This window comes from Melopsittacus undulatus, chromosome 4 (genome assembly GCF_012275295.1).
Source record: "Melopsittacus undulatus isolate bMelUnd1 chromosome 4, bMelUnd1.mat.Z, whole genome shotgun sequence".
Classification (NCBI taxonomy): domain Eukaryota; kingdom Metazoa; phylum Chordata; class Aves; order Psittaciformes; family Psittaculidae; genus Melopsittacus; species Melopsittacus undulatus.
The window spans coordinates 83,958,752-83,983,876 of record NC_047530.1 but is presented as its reverse complement, the minus strand read 5'-3'; the positions used below and the strand labels follow the sequence as shown (position 1 = coordinate 83,983,876).

General features: G+C 40.5%; 1 protein-coding gene across 1 annotated transcript in view; it reads left to right on the top strand.

Annotated features, from left to right (window-relative positions):
- The window catches only part of PDIA5 (protein disulfide isomerase family A member 5), a 102,545-nt gene extending 87,066 nt beyond the window's left edge, over nucleotides 1-15,479 (top strand). Inside the window, 3 exon segments of the mRNA XM_034061332.1 lie at nucleotides 1,760-1,830; nucleotides 10,900-11,034; nucleotides 14,045-15,479. Coding sequence (XP_033917223.1) covers nucleotides 1,760-1,830; nucleotides 10,900-11,034; nucleotides 14,045-14,125 — 287 coding nt within the window. The 3' untranslated portion in view covers nucleotides 14,126-15,479.
- Nucleotides 15,480-25,125: the final 9,646 nt, after the last annotated feature.

Here is a 25,125-nt window from a genome sequence, read left to right as displayed (position 1 = left end):
AAGTGGCAGAAAAGGGCTCACTGAAATGGGCTGATGGACAGGGCAGCAGCCTGGAATCCTAGCCATCTCCTCTTCCTCCTCCTCCTTTTCTTTCTTGACCATTTTCTCCCAGGCAAATGCTGAACAAATCAAGTTAATGGTCTGCAAGTTGTAGAGGACCTGCACTATCTCCCACTGAAGCACAGCTGCCATCAGGATAGAGTGCCATTTTACTGTGTAAAGAGGTTAAAGCCGCTAAGATGGATTTGCAGAAGTGCCTCGGTTTCCCAGGAAATGTCCCTTTGACTTTCTGGTATTCTTAGTTACTGCATAGATTCTCAGTGTATTTATATACATGTGTCATTGCAGTGCTTTCAAAATCCTATTCTGAAGAAAAGAATGCTCTCAAATTCAAAGCACTGCATGTAAGCAATGAAATAGCATTTTAGTGAAGATGGAAGGGGTGCGCAGTGTTTATGCACAGATACTGTTTTCCTTGTCAGCTGAGAGAGTGAGAGCAGTTTATGAGTGTGGCTGTAAGCCTCCTAAGAGGGCATTTGTTCAATACTGACTTAAAAGTAACACAGCCACTTGTTTAGCATTGCAAAATACTGGTAAACAATAGTAGTATGATCTGTAATTGGAGCAACTCATCTGTGTTCTGTTTTGTTCCTATCCAGAAATAATAGAATGAGCTTTTGCCTTTGCTAGTGTTATACAGGCTTGACTGAAGCATGTCCATTCCTTTTTAACCTGGATGTCAGCAAAAAAATAGTGTACCAAGTTCCTACTTCAGAGCAACCTCCTTATGCTGTGTTTGGAAAAAGCAGTTTGTTACACATATGCAGGCACTTTCCTTTTCAAAGCCTTACTTAGTATTGATATTTTGAGAGTAGTTTAGATTAATCATAAACAGTCGACATTGCTGAGAGCACTCACATCTGAGCCCTGAATCAAGAGAGCATTTTGTTCCCCTTCTGTGGCTTCTTCCAAAATGTTTGAGTAAATCTAGTGTATGCTTAAGCAAGGAATAAACTGTCCACCTGTTTAATGCTACAGTGGTACAGACAAGTATCAGCCCAGCTCACCCGCAAAGTTGTGGGGTTCTTGTGTGCTGTGTCTTTAAAGCTTTTCTGGGGTTGCCCATTTGTGGTGAACAGGAGGAAGGTCTCTGGGAAGGCCAGCAGCATTCAGCCTAACCTTGGACTAGACCTCTATTCTTTGCAGTGGAAAATGTATAGCCTGTTGGACTTGCTTCTCCTCCCTTCCCTTGATGGCTTGGCTCTGACACAGGCAATTCCCAATCACTTCTAAATGCTCCCAGCAACTTCCTTTCCAACTTCCAACCTCCTCCTGTTCACAACTTTGCTGTCTTTATTGCTGTGTCCAAATGTAGCTTGTATCTGTGGCAACAGCATCAATAACCTGCGTGGTAATACCCATGAGGAGGTACAGAAGCAGGGCAATAGTTTGTCTATTTTTTGGCTAACAATCTTAAAATGCTCTTAAGGGACTGGCAATAGAGAAGAGCTCCCTGCACTGTGGTCCCTGTACGGTTTGTTGTGTAACTGTAAGTATATACTTAAACTGCTTGAAGTCAGAGGGATTTTAAGCACATGGTCTACAGATGCCTTGTCCCACTCTTCCCGTGACTGGAGAACTTTTGTCTAGAATTATTCTTAATGCAAATTTTCCACTAGTTCACCTTGTGTCTCAAGTTTGTCCCAGTATCTTATTCACAACTAATGGTTATGCTGTTTTTTCTTCCTGTGTCAAACAGGGTGTCCTCACTGTAAAAATGCCATTCCACATTTTACAACTGCTGCTGAAGTCTTTAAAGAAGATCGAAAGGTACTTGCCGTTAATTATTTCTGAGATACTTAAGAATGTTTTCCAGCATTTGTACTTAATAGGCTTTGCTTATTGATAAGGTGGTAGGTTTGCAGATAAAATTGCTGTTACACTAATAGAAATGTATGTGCAGCTTAGGGATTGCTGGGTTACATTTTTAACCTATTCTGCTTTCTTTAATTTATTATCTTTTCTGTGTAATTATCTGTATAAGAATGCTCTTCTATGAAGTGAAACACATTCTTTGTTATTGAAAGGTTAATAAAAGATAATTTACATCATCTCCATTCCCCTTCAACTTTTGCCAGCTGTTGGGATGCATGTGGAGAAATCATAAGTTGTGTGACAGTCCTGAAGACCTCAATCATATAACTAATCTTTGCTTGCACAACATAAGTATGATATGTTTCTGTAAGTTGGCTGACTTGAGTCCACCATGTTGGGCCCTTCTAGAACCCTTGTGCTTCTGTCTTGAAAATACATATGATGGCTGAAGCTCACCAGTTACTTTCCTTGCATCAGCTGAACTATTTTAACTGAGTGCATGCATATCTGGGGTTTAAAAGTAAAAATCCAAACACTTCACCCACTGGATTTAACCAGAAAATGAGCTACAGACCTGCTTATGGTCTTGGAGTGAACTGTATTTCATTCCGGTCTCCAAATTTGTTCCAGCTTCACGATTGGTTTGTGTTCAAATGTGGCATGGAAAGAATTTGGTAATTTAATAGGGAAATTGCTCTCTACAGCTTACTCAGGAGGGGAAGTGGAGAGGAAGGTGCTGAGCTCTTCTCTGCAACCCTGGTATCCAGTGGCAGAATGAGTGGGAATGGTTTAAAGCTGCACCAGGGGAGGTTTAGGAAGCATTTCTTTACTGAAAGGGTGGTCAAACACTGGAACAGTCTTCCTGGAGAGGTGGTTGATGCCCCAAGGCTGTCAGTGCTTAAGAGGCATTTGGACAACCCCATTAACAAGACACTTTAACTTTTGGTCAGCCCTGAATTAGTCAGGCAGCTGGACTAGATTGATTGTTGTAGATTCCTTCCGACTGAAACAGGGTTCTATTCTACATTCTGTTCTAAAAGAAGAGATAATTCTGTAACAGTTACACCCCTATTAATCTGCCTGCTACAGAAGAATGTGTCATGTTTGTTTGTTTTTCTTTTTCCTGTTATCTTTCCTGTAATTCGCAGAAGATGCATCAGATTGTAAAGAAATAATTCTTTTATCATTGACTGCATAAAATTGGAAGTCCATCACTTATGCCCTCTGGCACATAAAAGATTCAGAGGCATCAGCTCTTGGTTTTCTTACTGCTACAAATTTGTGTGCTCAGATGCCTTTGAGTTACTTGTTAGTTTCCAAGATCTTTGAGAAAGTATCCTTGTTTTCCCACTTTTCTGGTTGTTCCCAATGAAGCCTCTCTTTCCTAAACTCATTAATATTTCAGTCAGAGGAGGCAAAGCAAATGTACCAAACAATGTGCAACTTGCTTATTAGAGCCCCAGGATGTATTAACAAGCAATCTGAATCATGGCACAGTTTATTGGACATGGTGGTGGTGGTAAGCAAAGGCTTGTGAATCTTTCAGTTCAGACTGCAGGTTATGGAGGGACTCCCAAGAGCAAAGCAGTGATTGACAGTTGCAACTCTTGACTTCAGTTTAAGGCTGAAGTAAGGAGATATAAAATGTAATGAGTTGGAACAGGAGAGCCAGCAGGGAATAGTAAGGCTGGTACAGTTTTAAAGAGGTGTGCGCAGTTAGGGAAAATGGTGTTATTCCACCCCAGTGACTTATGAAAGTGCCAGGGATTGATTATCTGGGGAGCACTATTTTAATTGTGTACAGCCATAACCTGCCAAGGTGCTTCTTGCTGCCAGTTTGTGCCATTGTGGAAAAGAAAATAAACCTGTTTAAGACTGCAGAAGAGCACATGGCTTTTCTCACAAACAGCACTGGGCATATTCCCATGTTTCAAACTGGACTGATCCTTCAAACTAATTTCTGTAGCGTTTCAAACTTCCTTAAAATTAGTGCTTAAGAGGAAAGAGATATTTCTTCTTCCAAACCCAGGGAAAGGTTACTAATTTTAATTTTTAGTCATGATGTCTTGGGTGTTTTTTGGTTTTGTTTTTCTTTTCTTTAGAAAGGTTTGTTCACTTTAGAGGAATATGGTAGCATTCAGACTGTATCTTCTTTTCAGTAGGGGTGGTCCTTTAATTAAGCATTCAATTCTGCAGAAGCCAAAGAACAAGCAAAAAGCATTCCAGCCTGGAACTGGTTAAAAATGGTATCTTGAAAAGTATCCTTTAGGAGACTTTGAGTTTTCACATTGGAATTCTGAAGATGAGCAGAGCTTGAAGCTGTTAAATACGTGTCTTTGACTCTACAGGTTCACTGCAAGGGGGTGGTTTTGGCACAGAAGCCCCCTCCTGCCTTTGGCTGTGTATAATGCTGTGCACTTTTTCATCATCTGCACAGCTGGAGTTGGAGTTTAGAAACACAGTGCTCAGAACATCGGTCCCAAATGTCAGTTCTTGTTGGCCACATCACTGCTGGTTGTTTTAGCAGAAATCCCAAGCCTGCTTGCTTGCCTAGGGCAGTCGTGTGGCTATAGCAAAACATGGCTCTGGGTGTAACCCAGAAACCAGAGCCGCTGTGTCTTTCCATGTATCTGGAGAAGTAAGTAAGACCAGATCATTGGAGAAGCTAGTCCAGTGAAGCAATTAGGTTATTGCTTTCAATTATTTAAAAAGAACAAGGGAAAAAAGACCCATCTGGAACATCCTTGCCTTGGAGCACTGTGGTGTTTGCACACAGCTGCCGGAGGAAAGCCTTTGGCCTGTGCTCCACAGCTCAAGTTTTGGCAATGACCAGTGTACATCAGAAAATGCAAATGTGAGGATCATCACCCTGCTGAACAGATTGAAGAGCAGGAAGGTATGTTCGCTGACTGCTTCAGAGACTCTTGAAAGGGAACCAGCTAAATCTTAAAAAAAAAACAACCCTGCATTCAGCCTTTTGGCTGATCCTAAAGTTCAGCTTGAAAGAACCGATTTCTGATGCTCCAGCTGGGATTTGCTGAGGGAAAACTCCTGACTTCTCAGGCCTCTCAGAAACAAATCTCTGGAACTCCCACAAAGGGGCTGCTGTTTGACCAATCTTCTCTATTTTCTCAGAAGGCTGTTCCTGTACAAATGCACTGACCCAAATCAGAGCACTGCAGCTGGGTTCTAGTGAGTTTGTACAGAAACAACTGTAGCAGAGATTGCTGGAAAGGGTGCAGCTGATGGGGTGAGCTGGGGAGCTGCAAGACAGCAAGGAAACTGGTGAGCCCTCAATGTGTATTGCAAAACATGGTTTGAACTGTGGTTGAAAAGCCTCATACCGAGCAAATCAGTGTACAGAATTATCCAAATGAGTTAAAATTTTAGTTTGGCCAAAAATTTGATCCCTATTTGCTTAAAGAAAGATGTGTTGAGTTTCGTTTAATTAGGCTCATTAAATATGGTGATGTTAGCACTGTACATTATGGTGCCTCCTAATGGATCTTCCCTTTGCAAATAGGCCTGCTTTGAGAACAGCTGATGAATTGCAGCTATGATAATGCTGCTGTGGCACATCAGAGCAGCTAATAATGGATCTTCCATTTGCAAGGCCTTTTGCATTGAGAACAGTAGTTGCATTGCAACAAGCTTTAGCAAGCCAGCTCGTAAGTGCATTAGGGTCCAGAACAAGTAATATAAATAGAAACCTTTGGAGTAATCATGGAGAAGAATGTGCATTTGTCTTATTCGTAGGTACTTTTAAGACATTTGGCAACAATGGGGTTTTGTTTTTTTTTTTCCTAATAATCAGATTCTTGTCATCTGGAATTGACTATCCTGTAAAAACGTTGCTTGAAAGCATTCTTTTCTGTGCTGCAACTTTAACTTTTTTGAGCTGATCATGTATCATTCTTCTCAAATCAATATTCAGTTAGTTATTCGCTTCCATTTTCATAACAAAAGTCAATGTTAGCTCCAGCAGAGATTTATTTCCTTGAATCAATAAACCAGTGTGTGCAGTATATATTTTAACAGGAGAGTAACTAGGTCACAGGGGAAATTTTTTACTATATCATCATATAGTGACTGGGAGAGAAACTGTTAACATGAAGAAGGTTTAAGAATGGAAAGGAGGAGTTACTTTGGAAGGTCAAGGGATCCCCCTTTCAATTTTCTGCACATCTATTTGAACTGCTGGATGTAATTGTGTTTCTTACCTGCAAGATCCCTCCAGAACAAAAAGTTGTTTTGTAATTCTGTTGGAGGGTAACTGTGATTCCTGATGTATGATTAGATGACACTGCAAGTTGTTTTTTCCTTCTCACATTTTCACAGCAAAAAAATTCAAGCATCATCTGTCTGTTACAGTTGAGGCACACAGAGATCAATGGTCATATTTTCAGCATAGCTCCACTTCTATTTAAGCACCTAAATGAAAAGTTCTGATTTTTGTAACAGCTTGGTGTTTTTAATCAGACCACTTCATCTGCACAATATGCCATGCACTGTTTCCTTAAGAGCTCTTCAGAGCTGGTCATACATTGCTCACATTCTAATGCATGCAGAGTGAAGTCTGCAACTCCATAGTTAAGCTCCCTCCTCTTTGGTAAAACCATGAAATTCTAGTGTGAGACTTCCCTTTTCAGATAAAGGTATTTTCCATTTCCAGATGTTGATAGTTGTGATAAACTATACCAACTATGGAGAAATGGGTACTAATCTGTTTTGTTTTTTTCTTTTTAATTTTTATTATTCTAATGTATACATGTTATGTATACTAACCTGGTATTGTAATGATTTTCAGCTGCATACCAGTTATGAAGAACTACCAATACAGTTAGAAAGCTGGATGTACTCCAGGTAACTTTCTCTGGAGTCCACAGTCTCTGATTGACTGTGTTTTCATTTGGTAACTATTCTATTCCTGGTACAGCTATTGAACAGGATGGTGATAAACCTGAGCAGCCTCTGGAGAGAGAACTTGTATATAATGATGTATTGTCAATATCTAAGGGAGTGCTGATTTGTGTTATGGAGAATCCATAACCCCATGGAGTTTTCTGCATGTTGCAGATACAGATAGCACTTTTTTTCTTCCTGAATTGTTTTTTTCAGTGGGTTTTTCCCTCTGGTTAAAGGAAAGTTTGGAAAACTGAAGAAATTACATTTTGGCCCTAACGATCGAAATCTCTATAAATCAATCTTGTCTTCTGAAAGCTTCCATGCTAGGGTTTTCCATAGTGGATATACACACACACATTTTAGCCCAGCCTAGGAGAGTTTCTTGTTCGCACAGATTTTTAAAGGTGGTAATGGTTGGACTTGGTGATCTTAAAGGCCTTTTCCAGCCTGGTTGATTCTATGGTTGTTTCCCTTTTGATGAGGGGAATTCATGAAGATGATGCCAAGTGTCTTGGCTTCAGGGTATATATCAGGGATGTTTTATGTTTAATCTGTTTAATCTGTTTTATGTTTAATTCTGCTTGAATAGTGATTTTACAAGACAAAGCATATAGGTCTTGCTAACCTATGCTTTCCCATGAACTTCCATGTAACTTGGAATACTGATAGTTGAATATGAATTTCTGAGAGTAATATTATCCACAAGTCTTTAACTACGTTTTGGTAGAGGTTTTTTTGGTTGTTATTTTTTCTGGCTTGATTTCCTTCTTTAGTGATGCAGAAAACGTGATCATTGCGAAGAAGACTGAACCTCCCTGCAATGTATCATTGCTCACCTAAGCCAGAACTCAAGCGAAACCAGTCTTCTTGTGGGCTGCGTCTTTTTATGTGCATCCTTTCAGTATAGTCATGAATTAATTCACCCTAACTGAAAATTGCTGGAGGACACTCCTCTACCAGAAATTTATTTTAACACTTGTGGTCCATGAAAATGCAAACAGAATAAAGAAAAGGGCATTGGAGATGTTTATTGAAATTCTGGTATTTGCTGGAGTTCAGCTGTCTGCAGTTGATAGAATTGAGATTAGAACTGGTCCTCAGTCCAGAAGTGCATTTTGCTACAAGTGTTTTTCAGCATTACTTTTCGTATCTTGCAGTGCCCTGTATTTGATCTTCTGCTGTGAGACAGGCAAGACAATTAGGACCATGGTAATGAGTGCATAGAGATGGTAGCAACCTCTATATTTAGGCTGCCTTAACATTTCCACTCTAAAGTAATCACTCAAGCTCTCCTAAGTACTCTTACTCAGCTACTGTTGGCAGCAGGCATTTGAAATGCAGCTTCAGATACAGTCTTGGGAGTTAGTTATCTCTATGAAATTTTGCTCACGTCTGTATGAGTTACAAGGCTTTTGAAAACTGCTGTTCCTCTTCTCTCACTGGCTGTAAGAATCTACATTCTGAAGAAGTGGGCTCAAAAACAACATTTGCAGGAGCAGTGGGTGGCATGTCCATGGGGCTGCCTGGGAGCTTGCATCAGCATTTCAGAGAATGACAGCCCATGGACACATCCTCCAAACCCTGCTCCAGTTGTACATGTCCATTGACCTGTTAGATTAGGAGTAGCATTAGGCTAATGTGACTGTTGGGGCCAGACTTAGACTGGGATCTTTGTGCATTACTTCAGTGTACAACTGCACAGATGGACCAGCTTAGATTTCTGTGTGCTCTAGAGGAGAGCTGTATCTCAAGCAGACTACTGAGTATTTTTTTCAGAAGCCACCTCATTATAATTCATCAGTCATCTGTTTTAAGAAGTAAAGTTGACCTAAACGATGTTAACGGAGGCTTACAACATTTCATTCCTCTACTGCACCTTCTCCTTACTGGCGTCTATTTTCAGAAAAGCTTTTTGTAAATGAAACTGAGTTCTTTACTCCAACCAAAGCTGGTCTAGAAGTTTCCAGAGTTGTACAGATAAAGAAGGCTTCTCTTCCTTCCAGTGTTCTAATTTTCTTAATATCCAAGATGCTGTCTAAGAACAGATGGGTCATCAGTCACAACTGTTTCGTGCCTCAGACCAGCTACTAAGATCTGGATGAGTGCATGTATACCTTCCCCTTTTTCTGGCTGTAATCTCTCCCTGTGTGATATTTAAAGCAATGAGAAGCAGTTTTATTTATTCTTCCTGCTTTCAGGGAACCAGGACTTCCAGTATTCTTTCCATGTTAATACTGTGACATGAAATAATTCTTCTCTCCATTGTAAGCTTTCCTTTACACAGACAACAGGGTTCTAAATTTTGGCTGGCTGCTAAGGTCAGGAAGGTATAAATACTTAGATGAAACTCTTTCGCAGTGTATCATCCCTCACCTTTCGTTTTAACTGGCCCTGAATGAGTAGGAGTCTTTATGTTTACAGAAAGGAAAAAACAATTATGAGCATGCATGTTTTCTGCAGCTTCTGAGTCCTGTTTCTGTAATAGCCTTATTAATGTTTAAAATGGGAAAAGAGAAACCAAATGTTTCAGGTAAGAACACTGCTCACTTTATATAGTGCTTTCCATCTGAAGACAGACCTAAGCAAGGTCTTACTGAGTATCGTCTCGTCAGACTTTCAAAGCCAAAACAAAGCAAGTAAATTAACTGAAGTTGGCTTTTCCAGTCTCTTTAATTACTGCTAGCATAATGTGATCAGGTTTTCTCGTTTTGATAGTGTCACCATGAAACTGGAGGGCATTGTGGAATATTAAGTGAGCTTTTAATTATGAAAGAACAGTTCAACTGCAACTCTGAAGTCATGCAAGCAAAAGGTATTTGATCAGATTGTTTGAAGGAGGCTCCTGGAAGGGAAATTTCAAGTTCAGATGTGTCTGTTACAAAATTAGCACTCGACACATTGTAATTCACAATTGCAAAAAAAAAAATTGTTCCTCTAATTGGTTTGCGTTTTACATAGCTTGTACTTCAGCCTTCTTGCTCTTCAGTGTGAAGGCAAGCCTGCGTGAGCAGTGTACGTTCAGAGCCAGAACTGCCGCTCGCAGGAACAGTCAGTGTGAAATCACATCAGAGGGCTTGGTTACTTTAAGTAGAAGCTTATGAGTTGCATTTTGTTTCAACATCTGAAATGTTAAGTGGGGCTCCTCCTCAGTATTTAACAGATTCAGTTTTCAAATGTCAAATGCTCTAAACTAGGGTTAGCCTAAGCTGATGCTCTAGGGCTATGAGGTTGTGCTTCGCTCTGCCTATGCTGAGTGGAGAGGGACACAGAGGGTGTTGCTCTGTTGCTGAACAGGCTGAGAGCACGGCAGGCTGTTTCCTACTCAGGGTTTGTTTGTGTGACAGTAGCATCTAGAGGTTTTAAAAGGAATTAAAGCCCACCTTGCTAATGGCTGAATATAACATACATTCCCTACCATAAAGGATAGACTGAAAAAAGACAGGAAAGGAAACTGAAACTGCAAGCAAGCAGCTTTCTTTATTTGCATTACTTGATGGACAATGCTCTGGCCTCTCACCCATCCGGGTTTGATCTTGGGAGAACTGAATGGAGTTTACAAAAGCTATTTGGGGTGGAAGTCAATAATCTGTTATTAGCTTGCATAAGCGACCAGCCATGTTTGTCCAAGAACAGAAGAGGTAACTTTTCCAAGCGTTAGTGATGCCACAGGAAGGAGGTTGGGTTAGGTGGGTCATTACTATTATCAAAGTCACCCTGACACTGTTCATCACTTAAAACCAAAGCGCAGGAAAAATACTGCAGTACAACAGAGCTGTGACTGCCATGCTTGGATTTGGTTTTACTAATACAGCCTCTGGATTTCCCATTTGGAGTCAACGGGGAAGCTTTTCTGCTCTGAGTTGAATGCACTTTGCAGCCATGTAGACCAAGTGCTTTGCAAGTGGCACAGCATTTCTCTGGGAGGGAGCAGGTTCTGCTCTTCCATTTTTATGGCTTGACCTGATGACCATGCTCTGACCTTCCTCCAGAGCTAAGCTGTTACAGAACAGCAAAAGTCTTGGGTCTCTCCTAGTGTTAAGTCTGAGCTGCAGCAGCATAACCATGAAGTAGAATCTTGCTTCATCTTCTCCTGCCTCATGCTGATTTCTTGCATTTCAGATCGCCTATGCTGCAGTGGACTGTGCCAAAGGACAGAATCATGACCTGTGTAAGCAGGAGGGGGTTGATGGCTACCCCACCTTCAACTACTACAACTACGGGAAATTTGTGGAAAAATATACTGGAGAAAGAGGGGTAAGTGAAAGCAAGAGTCATCAGCTGATACAGGGAGGAAGGCCTCCTCTGCCTGTACTGCCTTGCAAATGAAAACTGTGGAGTGACTTTTTACCATGCTGGAAGGATGTTTAACTGCTCCTGTTGCAGTCTTACATGAATGAATCATTGTGTACCACACCCCTGTACATCTCTGCATTAGGAACATACTTGGTCTATTTTTAGGGATGTGAGAAGAGGAAGGAGGAATAGATTTGCTAATGCTTTGTTGTATATTTTATTTTTTAAGATGTAGTCTGCAAGTGAATTTGGACCGAGTGAAAGTGAAGGGTTTATTGCATGGACTGCTGCTAGGTACAGAAATGCCAGGAAATACAGAACTTTCTCCTGTCAGTGCTGGATCTGGATTGCACATATACTGCAGGCGTGTTACAGATCCACCAGGCTGCCAAATGGTGACAGACCATTGGTTTTATAACAGGAATAAAGCTGTCCTTTGGAGATTGAGGGAAACTAAATGTCTCATTTACCCTGAATCAGATTCACTCCTGGAGCTCAGGATGGCAAGAGAAATTGTGCCATCTAGCCCATGGGCTGAAGTTTCATTCTTTTCTCCTGCTGTGGCCAGCTGATTATATGCTCTGAGTACAAGGGACAGAAATGGTATAATGCCTTCTGTGGTTGTAAAGTGCCTGAATGTAAGGGAGCGATCCAATTATTTGTGTGTGGGTTTTGTCATAACCTCCTAGAGGGAGGTTACTCCTCAGCAGTGATTGATTGCCTGGAGAATCTAGGATCTGCAAGAAAAACTTGGGTCTTCAAGCCATCCAATCATTTTGATAAAAGAGCCTTGCCTGAAAGATATTGCTGCTATTACAGCTCACCAAATTATAGAGCAGCATGAAGGAAAAAGCCAAATTCTGAGGTTGTCAGGCAGAATCTTAGAGAAGTCTTAATGGAGCTTTATCTCCCAGTTTTCTCCAGCATTACGACCCCAGTAATTACCATTTTAGGGTGCTGATCGAGGCATTGTTATGGATACTGTATTTAGTTCCCATTATGGATCTTTTCTTAAAAGTAAAGATGGGTGCAGTAGTCAACAATTAAGTGAAAATTCAATGTCAGGTTTTGTATTTCTAACCCATACTTGTAGACATTAGTATGAGAGGAGGGATCTGTGGTGGCTGATAAAAAGAATTTAGCAAGATCAGAGTGCTCTGAGGCCACCAGCAGTTGGGAGATGATTACCTCTATGCTGGAAAGTGGACTGACTCATTCCCTGTGTGCGGCCTTTCTTGGATAGAATTAAATTACCCAACAGGAACATCACAATCTCTCTGCTACTGGCAACTGTGTTCCCCCTTCACTTCTCCTGGGACCTAAGGTCTTCTGCTTGTGCAGCATCAAATTAGATTTTATCTCCTATCATGTTAATACTGGAGGCAGTTCTTGGCACAATGCCTTCCATGGAGATTCCATGTCTGTTCACAAATCTGCTTAAGTAACAGGGGACTGCACTACTAAAGGACTTCTCACAGCATGACAACACCTTTTTTGAATCACCATGGCCAATCACCTCCTGCACTGCCAAAGAAATCTCAGGAGAGAGCAGTGAAAGCCAGTGGATCTCCTTTCTGTTGCTGATTCTGACACTGATAAGCATTTACTTCAGTGTGGTCCAGCTGGTGAATTGTCATTTCACAGTGGAAGGGAGAAGCAATGTCAGCTGCCATAGGAGTAACATGACAGCAGGAACCATGGCCAGTAGAGCATGATCTCTCAGCTCCTTGCCACCTCATGCTGGAGGACTGGCTGTGGGGAAGACCATGACCCCCACTGGTGGCCTGTAAGGGGTCTTCCACACTTCCAAGGGAACTGCAGTTCCAGAGTAGAGATTTAAGGCATTTCACCCCAAGCAGTTCAAGCAAGGAAGAGTTAGGACATTCTCTGACTTGAGTTGCCTTCCAGGCACACAGCTTTGGAAACTGCAGTCCTTTCATGGGGACCATTGATTGCTAGATGTCTCCAAATGAGGTATAGCCCACACTTGTCACTTCATTTTTTTTTCTCAGTGAAAAAATAGTGAATGGTTTTAGAAGAGTGTTTTGTTGTTCAGCTTTCTCAAAAGCCTCCCAGCTTTGAGTTTTATTTTGGTTTAGTTTTGTTGTTCCCCAACTTTATTGCTCCCCAACTTAAACTTTGAGTTCTGTTTGTTGTTCTCCACCTATTTGTATTTCTTCTTTTTATCATCAGTTTCAAGTGGTGTCTTTTGGGATTGCTTAAAAGTAAAAATGGTCAAGTGTTACTTGCCCAGACAACTATGGTGTTGGTGTGCTAGTAGATAGTGTGTTCAAACAGGTGTTCACACCTCCACCTATCTGAGCCTTTTGAAATGCCTATGAGTTGTGTTTAGAGCTTTCCTTGGAAAAGGAAATTGCCGGCACCCAACAGCCTTAGCTAATAAGAAATTGTAAGTTTTTGAAATACAGAGGTTGGCAACTAGGCATCCAGGTTTGAAATTGCTTGGCAGTAATACTGATAGTAACTTGGAAAAATACAACTCCCATCATCTGAACATGTGAAAAAGGATGAAGATCATAAGCAAAACTGTTAAGGGATGAGGAACAGTGGCAAATGTGTGTGTCTAGCCAACAAATGGTCACCAGCTGCTTTCAGAATGACACATGTAGCATACAAATGCAGCTCGAAGATGTCTTTGAGTGTTTTCAATAAAAAGGAATGAATTTGACTTCTAGGGACAGATTTTACCTTGTCCTGTGAGTTTTAGGGCCTTTTTGTTTGTGCCTCTTCTCTTCAAAGTTTGACATGTGGAACTTGCATGGATATTTTCCCCTTGCATTGCAGTGGAGCAACACTGGACCAGAGCACTGCATGATGAGGCAATGCAGAAGCAGTAACTGCTCCTTAGTTTATATTCTGTCATGGCATACAGAATCTAAAAGTGTTCTTGACATATTGTTTTGGTTCATTTACAAAAATATGACCCCTATTTTTCTTTCTTCAAAACCAGGAGTCTGGATTCACCACTTTCATGCGAACCCTGAGAGAAAGAGACCATGAAAGAGTAGGAAAGAAGAAGGATGAATTGTAGTTTCTGCCTCAAAAGAAGCTTTCCGCTGCACTGTGAATGGTTCCAGGTCTTTTGTTAATGCACCTGAGACTTCACATATTCTCAAGACAGAGACTTTTTTTTATAAACAGCCATGGCCATTTTGTACAATTTTGAAATAAAGTGAAACCACTTGATTTTTAAAAGAAAAATAAATTAGAATGTTGCCATAATGTTTTAAAGAAAACTTGGCATTTTCTCTCATTTTTGGGAGACTATGCCCACTGACACTCCTATGCAATATTTTTGTAGTCTGTAGTGCGTCTGTAGGTGATGTTGTTTGATAGAGTGATTTTTTTTTAAAGGTATTGCTGTACATGTGAAAAACAAAGGGAAGGGACATGGGTTTTTTTGTTTGGGTTGTTCTTTGGGTTTGAGGGGAGGTGTTTTTTAAACCAGTGAAGGAAAATGGGACTTGTAAGACACAGATTTATCCAAATGCAGTTTTACATTCTTCTGAAATAGTTACATGTTCTTCAGTGAGATTTGGGGAAACAATTTTAAGGTGCTCAGGGATAAATAAGATATCTGAGTTAATGAAGACATTAACATGGACCAGTCCAGATCTGTTGATTTCATTTATGTTTCTCTGGTCTTTGAATCAGGACTGTTTACATACCTTTATCGAATGTATTGAGTAAATTAAGCCAAGTATCAAAACACAGCAGAGCATGGGTAAAATTAAAGTAAATCCTTTTTTTTTTGGCATCAACTTTGTCAAATGCATCTGTAAGTTATGGCAGGAGTGATTATCTTACAGGGGTGTACAGTTACCCTTATAGGGTATGCAGTCTTCTGTCGCATTGGGCCATATAAAATATGTGTTGGAAAGTGTTATGTTTAACTGTTTTGATACATGCATAATGCTTCTGATAATGCAGTAATGTATATTTTACATGTTCACATTTCAAAGGTTTATCTGCAGTTGTATGTGGGATTTTTTCCATTTCGCTCTTTAAGGAATTGCATAAACAATCTCTGACAAAATCATCACTGTAAAAGCTGTAGTAGCAGCAGCTGAAATCCGTTTCACTCCTGATGCTTTGAAAAAGAAAAGATTGATCTGGAGGTACTTACGTCTTCATAGGAGGGGAAAGGGAGGGCAGGAAGTTGTGATTCACTTTGAACTAAAAATAAATTTAAAAAAAGACAAGTATTTTTATCATTAATCAGCCTTGTTCAGTTTCTTCGCCACTGTGAATGACCATAGCTGGTGGTGGTTTAGGAAGAGCCAGCACGCATGCAGGATGGGCACCCAGCATCCCTTTGCTGGGGGCAGCCAGTGACCAGGAGTGTGGGGTACTATGGTGGGGTGCTTGGCGGTGCCTTGGAACTCAGCGGGGAGATGGAACAGCTTTTTACAGTGAATTACTGTGCCGGGGGTCTGAAATCTTCCTCTTCCTCCTCAGTCTGACCATCTCATTTTGTTTTGCTAGTTTGGATCCTCATTGAAGGCTGTGTTAATGGAAACTCAGTGCTGTGCTGCTCAGGAGGTGAACGTCATCTTACCTCCGTCATGGGTATTTTTCCCTCTTTTTCTCTCGCCTGTTTAATGGCACTGTATGTTTGGCACTTGTTAAGCTGCTGAAGCCATTAGTGTGTAATCTGGAATACCGGTAGCCTGATTGGCCTTGTATGGTAGCCAGCTTGTTAACCATGGCATCAATTTGAACGGTGATGGAGCTGTGCCAAGTATTTTCTCTTATTAGGCACCTGATGAGTCTCTTCACTCAAAAATCAGCTGCCTGGTAGTACATAATATCCTAGTGTGAAAGTAGCTTAATTTATTAAGTCTCTTACTGTGGGTTTGTTGGGTTTTTTTCCTGTTAACATAGTTACTTCATGTTGTGTTTAGTACTTTTGCATAAGATCTTGGTATTTCTTTCACCATCCTCACATTAGTGGCAAGCATTCTGCCCTGCATTTAGGAAATAAAACATATTGATGCCATTTGGTTTCAAACAAGAATTCTTTTGCTTACCAACAATCAAGTATGATCAGTCCAGAATTTATTGCCCTTTTTTTTTCTTTCAATCTCAGAGTCAAAGCAGCTGGCATTAAAGAAGTACAGTCTTCAGTAATGCTTGAGCATTTCTGTGCATGGGCTGAGCCCGTTGTTGTGCTAATTGCTGAGAAATGTAGACTTTTCTTCAAAAAAAGGAAAACAAATCATAGCTTGCCAATGGTGACATCACTTAGTCAGGCTGATTCTGAATTATAGGCTTTAGTAAATGTTTAGGATAGGACAATTGCACACTGTGCTTCAGACCAGTAATTCCTTACAGCTGGTTACACCATAATAAAATTAAAATTAAGGATTCTAGCTTTCCCTTCAGTCTTTTGTCAGTTACTTCTTGGAGTTGGTCATTCATTTTTTCTTGGCTAATGATGTGTTAATGCACAAATATAAAATATTTTAGAATAATTTACCTTCTGTTATGGGGTCATCTGGTTTATGGTCTGAATGGTTTTTGAAAATACAATTTTGAACACCATAAATGATGACATGAAATGGCTGACACAAGCCTTAGTTACTGTGAACTAGAGTGTACCATGAGCTTGGAGGTTTGCTTCCAAGCCCTTTTAATTAGTAGACCAGGTCTGGATCCTAATTACACTCTTGTAATTCTGTTGCTTCCAATAAAGCAAAAGTTTGTGGTTGTATTTGCAGTTTAAGTCAGTTTAGGTTCATATCTGCATCAGTCAAGTTGAAATTTAAATACATTCTTTTTTTTCCTACAAACTCTGAGTGAAAAGTATCCTAGTGTAAGAGCTTTTATTTTGTGTAATTAAACAGCCGGTCATTTCACACCTTCAGACTTTCCAGCATGTCACGATAGATGCATAGCCCAGGTGTTCATAAACACATAGGAATTTCTGCCATGGTTAAAAGTGAGTAATCTGGCCTTTCAAATAATGAATCACGTATCAGCAAGAAACTTAATTGCTCATAAGAAGTGTTTTGCAGTGAATCAGATTCTGCTCTTGCAATTATGGGTTTGGTCTTTCAGCCATTTTAAGATGTGATCCAAAGGTCTTGGACATCTGCTACACAGTTAACCCTAAGAAGATCAAATCTTGTTGAGGAAGAGTAAAACATGTACACAGCGGAGAGGCTGAGCAAGGATTGCATATCACTTTGTTCTTCAGTGTTGGCTTAAACAAGATATAAATAGACTATGTGAATATGTATATAGACTATGTAAATATGTATACAGACTATGTAAATATAGACTATGTAAATAGACTATAAATAGGTCTATGTTAGTCCCTTTGGATATCTGGACCAAGAGACAAAGTGTAGCAGGATGAAGCATTTTGTGGAGACCGGGTAGGAAATTGTTTTCCCATCTTAACAAAAGAGCCTGAGATGTTGGATTTTTGTTTCACCTGCCAAAACAAAGGAAAGGGGAGCCTGGACAAGATCTCTGGGATATCAGAGACACAGGCTGGAGTCCCAAGATGAGCATAAGCTTGTATCTCAGGCACCTGCAACCCAAGAGAACAATTTAGCTTCTGTCGTAAAGGAATTACCTGTCTGTGACCCAAAAACTATGCCCTTGTTTGTTCAAACTAGATCAACTCCTACAGGAGAGACTGGAAGAGACTTGATTTCCAATCTGAATCAGGAAGGGCAACCTTGCAAATCTGCATTCTCTCTTTCCTCCTCCTGTAAAATTGCATTCTGGATCTGATATCTCCGTTGGCCCCCAAGCCCCTCCTAACTGGTTGTAGTTGGTGAAACAGCCTTGGGAATTTTTCTGAACTCCCACCCAGACCAAATTAGCTCCCCAGATCTTGCTGACTTAAAATTCTCACAACAGTCATCCACAAAGATGGATTGATATTAATGGTGGAAAAAAAAATAGAGTGGGTAAGGTTTCTGTTCTTACAGCGTTTAATTTTGGAGTATAAAAGCAGATGCAACTCACATCATGAGTAAGCTTGAAGAGAATGTTTCAGGCAGAGTTCCATTTCAGATGGAATTGCTTCATAGGTGATTTTGATTTTAGATGCTAACTGCTTTTCAAAGAAAAAGTTAAGACCTGGTGACAGCCCAGAGGTGTTTTCTTAGTTTCTTTTCCTTTTTAAAAAATAAAAAAAGGCAAAATCCCTCTCCAGGTTCTTGATAGTGCTATATTATGAGAAAAAAAAAGGTTGCCTATATGAATTTCCTAGAATAATACTAAACCCCTGCCAGCTGCATTTTACAAAGTATGAAACAAGCCATTCACTCAAAATGACACTCGGGGGGGCACGGACTGTTGTCCACGTGCACCTCATTTTAATTTAATAGGCTTACTTTAGTGTAATTGGGTCTGCAATGCTATCCTGGGATTGCAGGAGTAAATTCTGAAAGCTGAGGCAGGGGGAAATCAGCTTTTATCAGCAGGTGCTGAGTGTCAGGGCCAAACACTGGCATTTCATTTGCCTTTGGCAGGCCAGCATCACTGAGCATTCCATGGCTCTGCTGGAACTGCGGGTGTGCAGCCCTTTGGCTAACCCGGTTATATACATAACTGCTTGTGCTGGAACTGATTGGAAACCAAATTTTCTCTCATTATTTTCTTTGGCTGCTCATGAGAAGATGTTCTGCTTTCTCTGTGTATCCTGCTTTTATTTACCAATTAAGGAAGGTGAGTACCTGGGTGTTTCTACAAAGGTAATGACTCCAAATACCATTTTATCTGCTGTCAACCAGGACTCCTGGAACTGCCTGACTGAGCAGTGCTGCTGAAATACTCCTTGCGAAGCACCTTCGACTGGCTCAGCTTTTGCTGAGGTTTTGGCAGGCACTGCATGATGCAGTTGTAAAAAAAACCTGAGTATCTAAGGCAGCGATTTGCAGACTGTGGTTTCTGAGGAGTTAAGCTGAACTGTAAACTGTGAATTCATCAGCCCAGTGTAGCTGGTTTTGAGGTCAGAAAAAAGATGGCCTGTTAGCCCAAAATTTAGGGAATCTCAGCTCCAATGCTGGCCCATAATGGCAGGAGGATGGCTGGTTGTTCCCACCCTGCTGTCAGACCTGGTCCTTGGTTTGTAATTAGATTCCTGGGCCCAGAAATCCCGTGTCCTCCTGCCCAGAGCAGTTACCATTCTTGTGGGGAGATGGTGCTCCTGAAGGAACAGTTATTCTGTGTTTGCTTAGAAAGCATCATAGGGCTAATTATTCTCATTAGCTTTGAGACACTAATAAATTATCTTTCCTATTGCTCTTCCATCACTCAGTAATGAGAGCCATTTAGTGAGATTTTGCAGATACTGCTTCCTCCCTCCTTCTCTGCAACACCATTCCCTGCAAGCATTCATCATAGGAAAAAAGCTACATGAACAAAATCTTTTCAAATTAGTCTCTGGTGCCCCAGTTAAGTGGGTGGCTACATCGCAGGCATGCAGAAGAGCCTTCTTCATTAATATGTGCAATTCCGCGTGAGCTGATTAGCTCTTGCAGTTCATTTGGTAGCAAATGTGTAAATCCGTCACACTCCAAATGCCAAATATGTGCACAGCTAAATTATGGAGAAGTAAGAAACTGCAAGAGTAGGAAGTCTTTTCTTGGAAGAAGAGGTCCTTACCCCATGCATTAAATTGGAGCTCTGGATTTATCTAGACCATTTGTCACTCTGCTTTGTCATTTTTCTGCTTGCGAAACGAGTAATTCTTCCTGTCGTGTTGATGGCCCTTTCAGTATGTGTGGGTGTTCAATTTTGTGCCTAACATTTGTAACAGATGCCTGATATCTAGTCTCAGTTCCCATAAAATAACAATAGCCACAACACAATGCAATCTTCCTTACACAGTACATGGTGAAAGCAAATTAACCAGTTACTAACTCTGTATAATTAATAACCCAGCCACCATCACTTTTCTTCTTTTTGTTTGTAAAAAAACTTGTGAAAGAAGTGGGGAGAATGAAATCAAGTTTTTAAATGTCTCTTTTTTCTTTGCCAGGGCAGTGCTGCATGGTTAAATGGAATAGTGTAGCTGCCAGCACAAGGTAAGCACTAAAAATGTCACCTGGCTATGGAGAAGGGCTGGTCTACTGCTGCAAACATTAAGTGCCCTGAGTCAGCTATTTTGGGACCAAACAAGGAAATGGGCCTTTAGAGCTCCTGATTTATGCATGATTTCATTTCTTTTCATGCCAAGGAGCTGCAGAGCCAACTCAGCCTCAAGGCCTGGACTCACCAGTGCAGGCCAGCCCAGCACCCTCCATTTTGCTTTCTTTCAGTGTACAGGGAAATTTTAGCGCAGACCCAGCTTGATCTGGAGCAAGAGCAGTATTTTGGCATTATCTTCTGGCCATACAGGTTGTGGGAAAAGAGCTTTTTACTTCCCAGAAATTCTGCTGTGGGAAGCTGTCTTTTTTTAAGCTGAGCATAAACTCTAGAAAACATTTCCTAGAAAATGTGCAGCACAATAACGAAAGTCCCATCCTGTAGCCTCTAGATTGCTGGTAATGGGACACTTATTGCTGTAGCCCATCCTGTGAACATGGAACAGGGTGATCATGTCCAGTGTTTTCTGTTGCATCCCCAGCATGTGCTGAAACCTCTCCAAGAGTGTAAGATTTGCTTGCTGAGATGGGAAGGACAGCTCTGTGCTCAGGCTGGCCTGCAGTGGCTATGCAGTCCTCCCTAGGGACGATATAGAAAAGAAACTGCTGGTTGAGGCCTTTTATCCCCCCTCTTTTCAAAGGCAGACCTTCCTCATTATAGTGGGAGGAGAACAGGCCCACAAGAAAGCTACTGCAGAAAAGCAAAGCCTCAGTGTGATGCTGCCCAGCTCCTTGCAGGTCCCTTAGGACTCTGGGGGGCACAACTCCTTCTACCTGCAGCAGACCCTAGAAGGATACCACAGGACTCCTAATTTTCCTAAAACCCACCTCTGTGCCCAAGCCTGACTTAGGCAAGAGAGCAGAACAAAAGAAAGGACTGCAGAAGTCACAGAAACAGTTCACTTTGTAATAAAGTCATGTCTCCAGTGAAGTTCCACAGTATTAGGTGCATTAGGTATATTTTTGACTGATGTATAATCTTAATTGTTGTGTACTGTTTGTATTGTAGTCCCAAGATCCAGGTCCTCATTATGCTAGATGCTCTACAAATATATAAGAAACTGTCATGCGTGGAAAGGCTTTTATTATGTAAATAGATTGTGAAAAAAGAAGTAGTGTTATCTCTGTTTTACAGATGAAGCAGTGAGAGGAAGAAAAAAAAGGAGAAAGCATTTTGCCCAAGGACAGGCAAAGTCTGCGGGTCAGTGGTGCACTTGAAAGTCAAATCTTGATTTAGCTTCTTACCAGCTTTTCTAACAATTTCTGTAGTGCCCACAAGGTAATTAAAAATTAAGCACAAAGAAGACAATACCATGTGTAATTTATCTCTGTCTAGAACAATCACCCAGTATCTCTCAGCCAAATCCTCCCCAACTCTTGTCTGTTTCGTCAAAAGCTGTTATTTTTATCATGTCCAATGCTTGTGATCACCTTACAAGTCACAACACAGTACATGTTGTCCTCTGCTTTTCTGCAAGGTAGGTCATGTTTGAGTCGGATTACAAACCTGTTTGGGAAAAGACCCAATCTGGGGCTATTTTCCCAAACATGGGGGGATCCTGTGTGGGATCATGTCTCAGTCACAGCAGCCTGCTGAATTTATATCAGAATCCTTTTAAAAAGTGGTATTACCAATATTTAGGATAAAAAAGGATGCATATACATTTCTGACAGTGAATACAGCGAGGCATCCAATATATAACTGCTGCTCAACCCTGCCTGCTAGTCAACAATGCATACTGCTGTAACTACCTAATCTATACCAAAGACAAATAAAACACAGATTTCACTCTAGAGGCACAATATACTTTGCTTTGTGTACATCGAGGTTTTATGTCAGGCTTTAAGAAAGAATGTGGGAGGAGAAAATTATAGAAGTCATCACAGCCACTAGAAAACAGAGTAAAATTGAACTGGCATATACTAAGGCTGACTAATACCAGAATAATTCAATAGCTTTCTTTGATATGGTAAGCAATTAGCTCAACAAAGAAGGGAAATCTACCTCTCTGGACTTCAGTAAAGTAGCTGATGAGGAGTCGTGTATAAAATCATGTCTCCTACCTGGAGAAGTCTGAGATTTATAGAGGAACTACAAGGTGTACACGATGTTAGAATTAGAGAAGTTAAAATGTGTTGAAAGGGAATTACTTGGAAGTCCTAAAAAGTAAGTCTCCATGTTGATTGATTATTATTATTTTCATTAATGACCCATTTGGAAAACAGAGGTGCCTGATCATTAAAATGTATCAAAGTCACAGAATTAGGAGGTATTATCAGTGTAAAGAAAGTTCAGAGTGTCCCACAGCAAGAACTGAATGTCCTTGAGCAAGGCCACAGAAGTAGTGACCTAGCAGCAGAAAAAAAATGTGCCAGAAACCAGCAACAACACTAAAAGGTTTTTAACTGTTTGCCCCAGTGCATGTGGACACGACAAAAGCAACTGAAACTGTAAAATGCAGTAGGAGAGACATTACCAGAAGACCAAAGGAAGCATGAATGTCATTGTAGAGGACCCCAGCGAGATTTTGTTTGGAATTAGATGCGTTATTCTCATCAATCACATTAAGGAAAGCTGAATTCTTCATGGAACAGGTAAAGAAAAGGGCTGCTCAGATGTGGAGGAGATTGGAGAACCTTTCATGAAAGGAAAGTGTGCATATGCAGCTCATTTAGCCTAGCAGCTGCAGATCGAGGTATGGTTTTATTACTTTGTAAATACATCAGGTAGAGTAAATATGAAAGGCAGGCAATCTTGGCATATAAGAAAACAGGTATAAATTGTGAATGAATAATTTTGATTCCCAACTAGGTGTTCTTTATCCACCTGCATAGTGAGGGTGTAAAAATGAGTGGGATAAAAGCACACCTAGCTCTAACATGATGCTCACAGAATGTATTAAATGCATTATGTGATCCAGTTGCCTGCAGTACCTGGGGGCTGGATTTGATAACCCAGAAAGTCCTGCCAGTCCTATGTATTAGCATATCCCTATGTCTTAGCAGGTTTCTATTGTAATGAGCTATCACCTCCATCTCATAATCTTATTAGATATTATAGTACCTAATAATCCCTTCAGTCCTAAGAAACCTTTTTATCTTTCTAAATTCTGTTTCAAATAGAACATCCTAACTGTGGATTACAAAGCCATATGTTTTATTTTTGTTACTCAAGTAAGTTTGTTGTGGCTATTATCATAAACAAAGACAAATTCCTTAAGGGACCAAGATCTGAATATACATTATAGTGTTTATGGCACAACTGTACCAACAAATAAGGATTTCCTTATTTATTGTAATTGTTTAAATGGCTCCTAATGAAATTTTTGGCCTCATGAAGTGATCAGCTTGGAATGACTTTTCTTTCTATGAAAATATTTAAATACAAACAAAGTCTGCCAATGCGTTCAATTACAGTCATGTAGGGAACTAAAGGGATTACGTGTAGAGGAGTGTATTCATGTGGCTTTCCAGATCAGCTGCTTCTACCAGAGAGGGAATGAAGTAAGCAGAACAGCCCCAAAAAGAGACCATTACTGTTGGGATGGCTTGGAACAGGATCATCAGAAAAGCTCACTTGTGTTATTTCCATAGGCCCACAAAGCTGATGGCCCTGTAAATAAAACTGCATTAACAACATGTTGCTTTTCAAACTAATTGAGATGCAGTGTGAAGATTACTTTTCAGAAATACGATGTTCTTTATGCAGGAGATCATGCTGGGCCCTGCTGCAACAAGAGCCATTGGGATAATGATGCTCTATTTTGTTCTAACATCTGCATTTATTACCAGTGAGATACTTTATGTGATATTATGAGGTGGCTTCAGACTTGCAAAGCCCTTGAGAATTTAACACTATTGTTCCATGAAAGAAACACTTCTGCCCAGCACAGGCCCCAGCGGAGAGGGCTTTTGAAAGAGAAACAAGGAAATAAACTGGATATTCTGCTGATTATTTTTATGACCTTGCTCACACTTCTGCTGATGCTGTGTTAGCAAGAACAGTTCATTCCAGTGAATATAATCTTAGCTCTTGTGATTATGGACACAGGTTTCTCTAAAACCTCTAAAATTAGATGCTTTTTTTTTTTTTTCAGAGTCCAGAATTGTTAGAACGTCACAAACATCTGGGTTTTTAGCCAGCACCATGACTTCAGGAGCCTGATTCAGAGTTTAAAGCACTTGTGATGATGCTGGGCTGCAGGCAACACCTTCACAGATTCAGCATACCAGTATTTTCATGGGAATTGCTATTACCATCCAAGAAGCAGGAAGCACACTAATGGATTATTAGCCTGGTTTTCAGCTAAAGCTCCAGCTTGAATAATAACTCCACCTTCAAGCACACTTTAAGAAAGATGTAAGAAAAAAAAATCTAGAGAAAGGAGGAATAGAATTATAAAGATGTTCAGTAAACATGAGGGGTTTGTTTGTGGATTTTTTGTTTGTTTGGTTTTTGTTTTTAATAAGATGAAAGGCTCTGGGTTTAATTAGCCTAAATCAAAGGCGGCTTTTATTTTCCCCATAAAAATGGTCTATAAAGTGGATCAGCAACCTGATAGATTCCACAGTTTAATTTGCTGTAGAGAAAACTGAAGTTCAATTTTCTGAATGACCTTCAGACCTCCGTGCTTCTCCTGTGACTCCATCACCAACAAGCACAACTACTGCCGGCTCCTCAGGCTGGATGTTTTTCCTTGGGGAAACCTGATTTAAAAGTCCTGTTTAAATCCAATGGACAAAGCCTTAAAGGTCTTCTTCCCTACTTTTAGTCATCTAAAAACAAGGCATAAAAATGAGGCTGGACATGTCTGCTCCCCCTGCAGTGGCTGAGGAGAAATAGCAACAAAGAGCTTCACAGTGGGCAATTTCCAGATCATTAAACTTTGGTGAGACAAATCCCATCCTAACTTGTCTCTGAGTG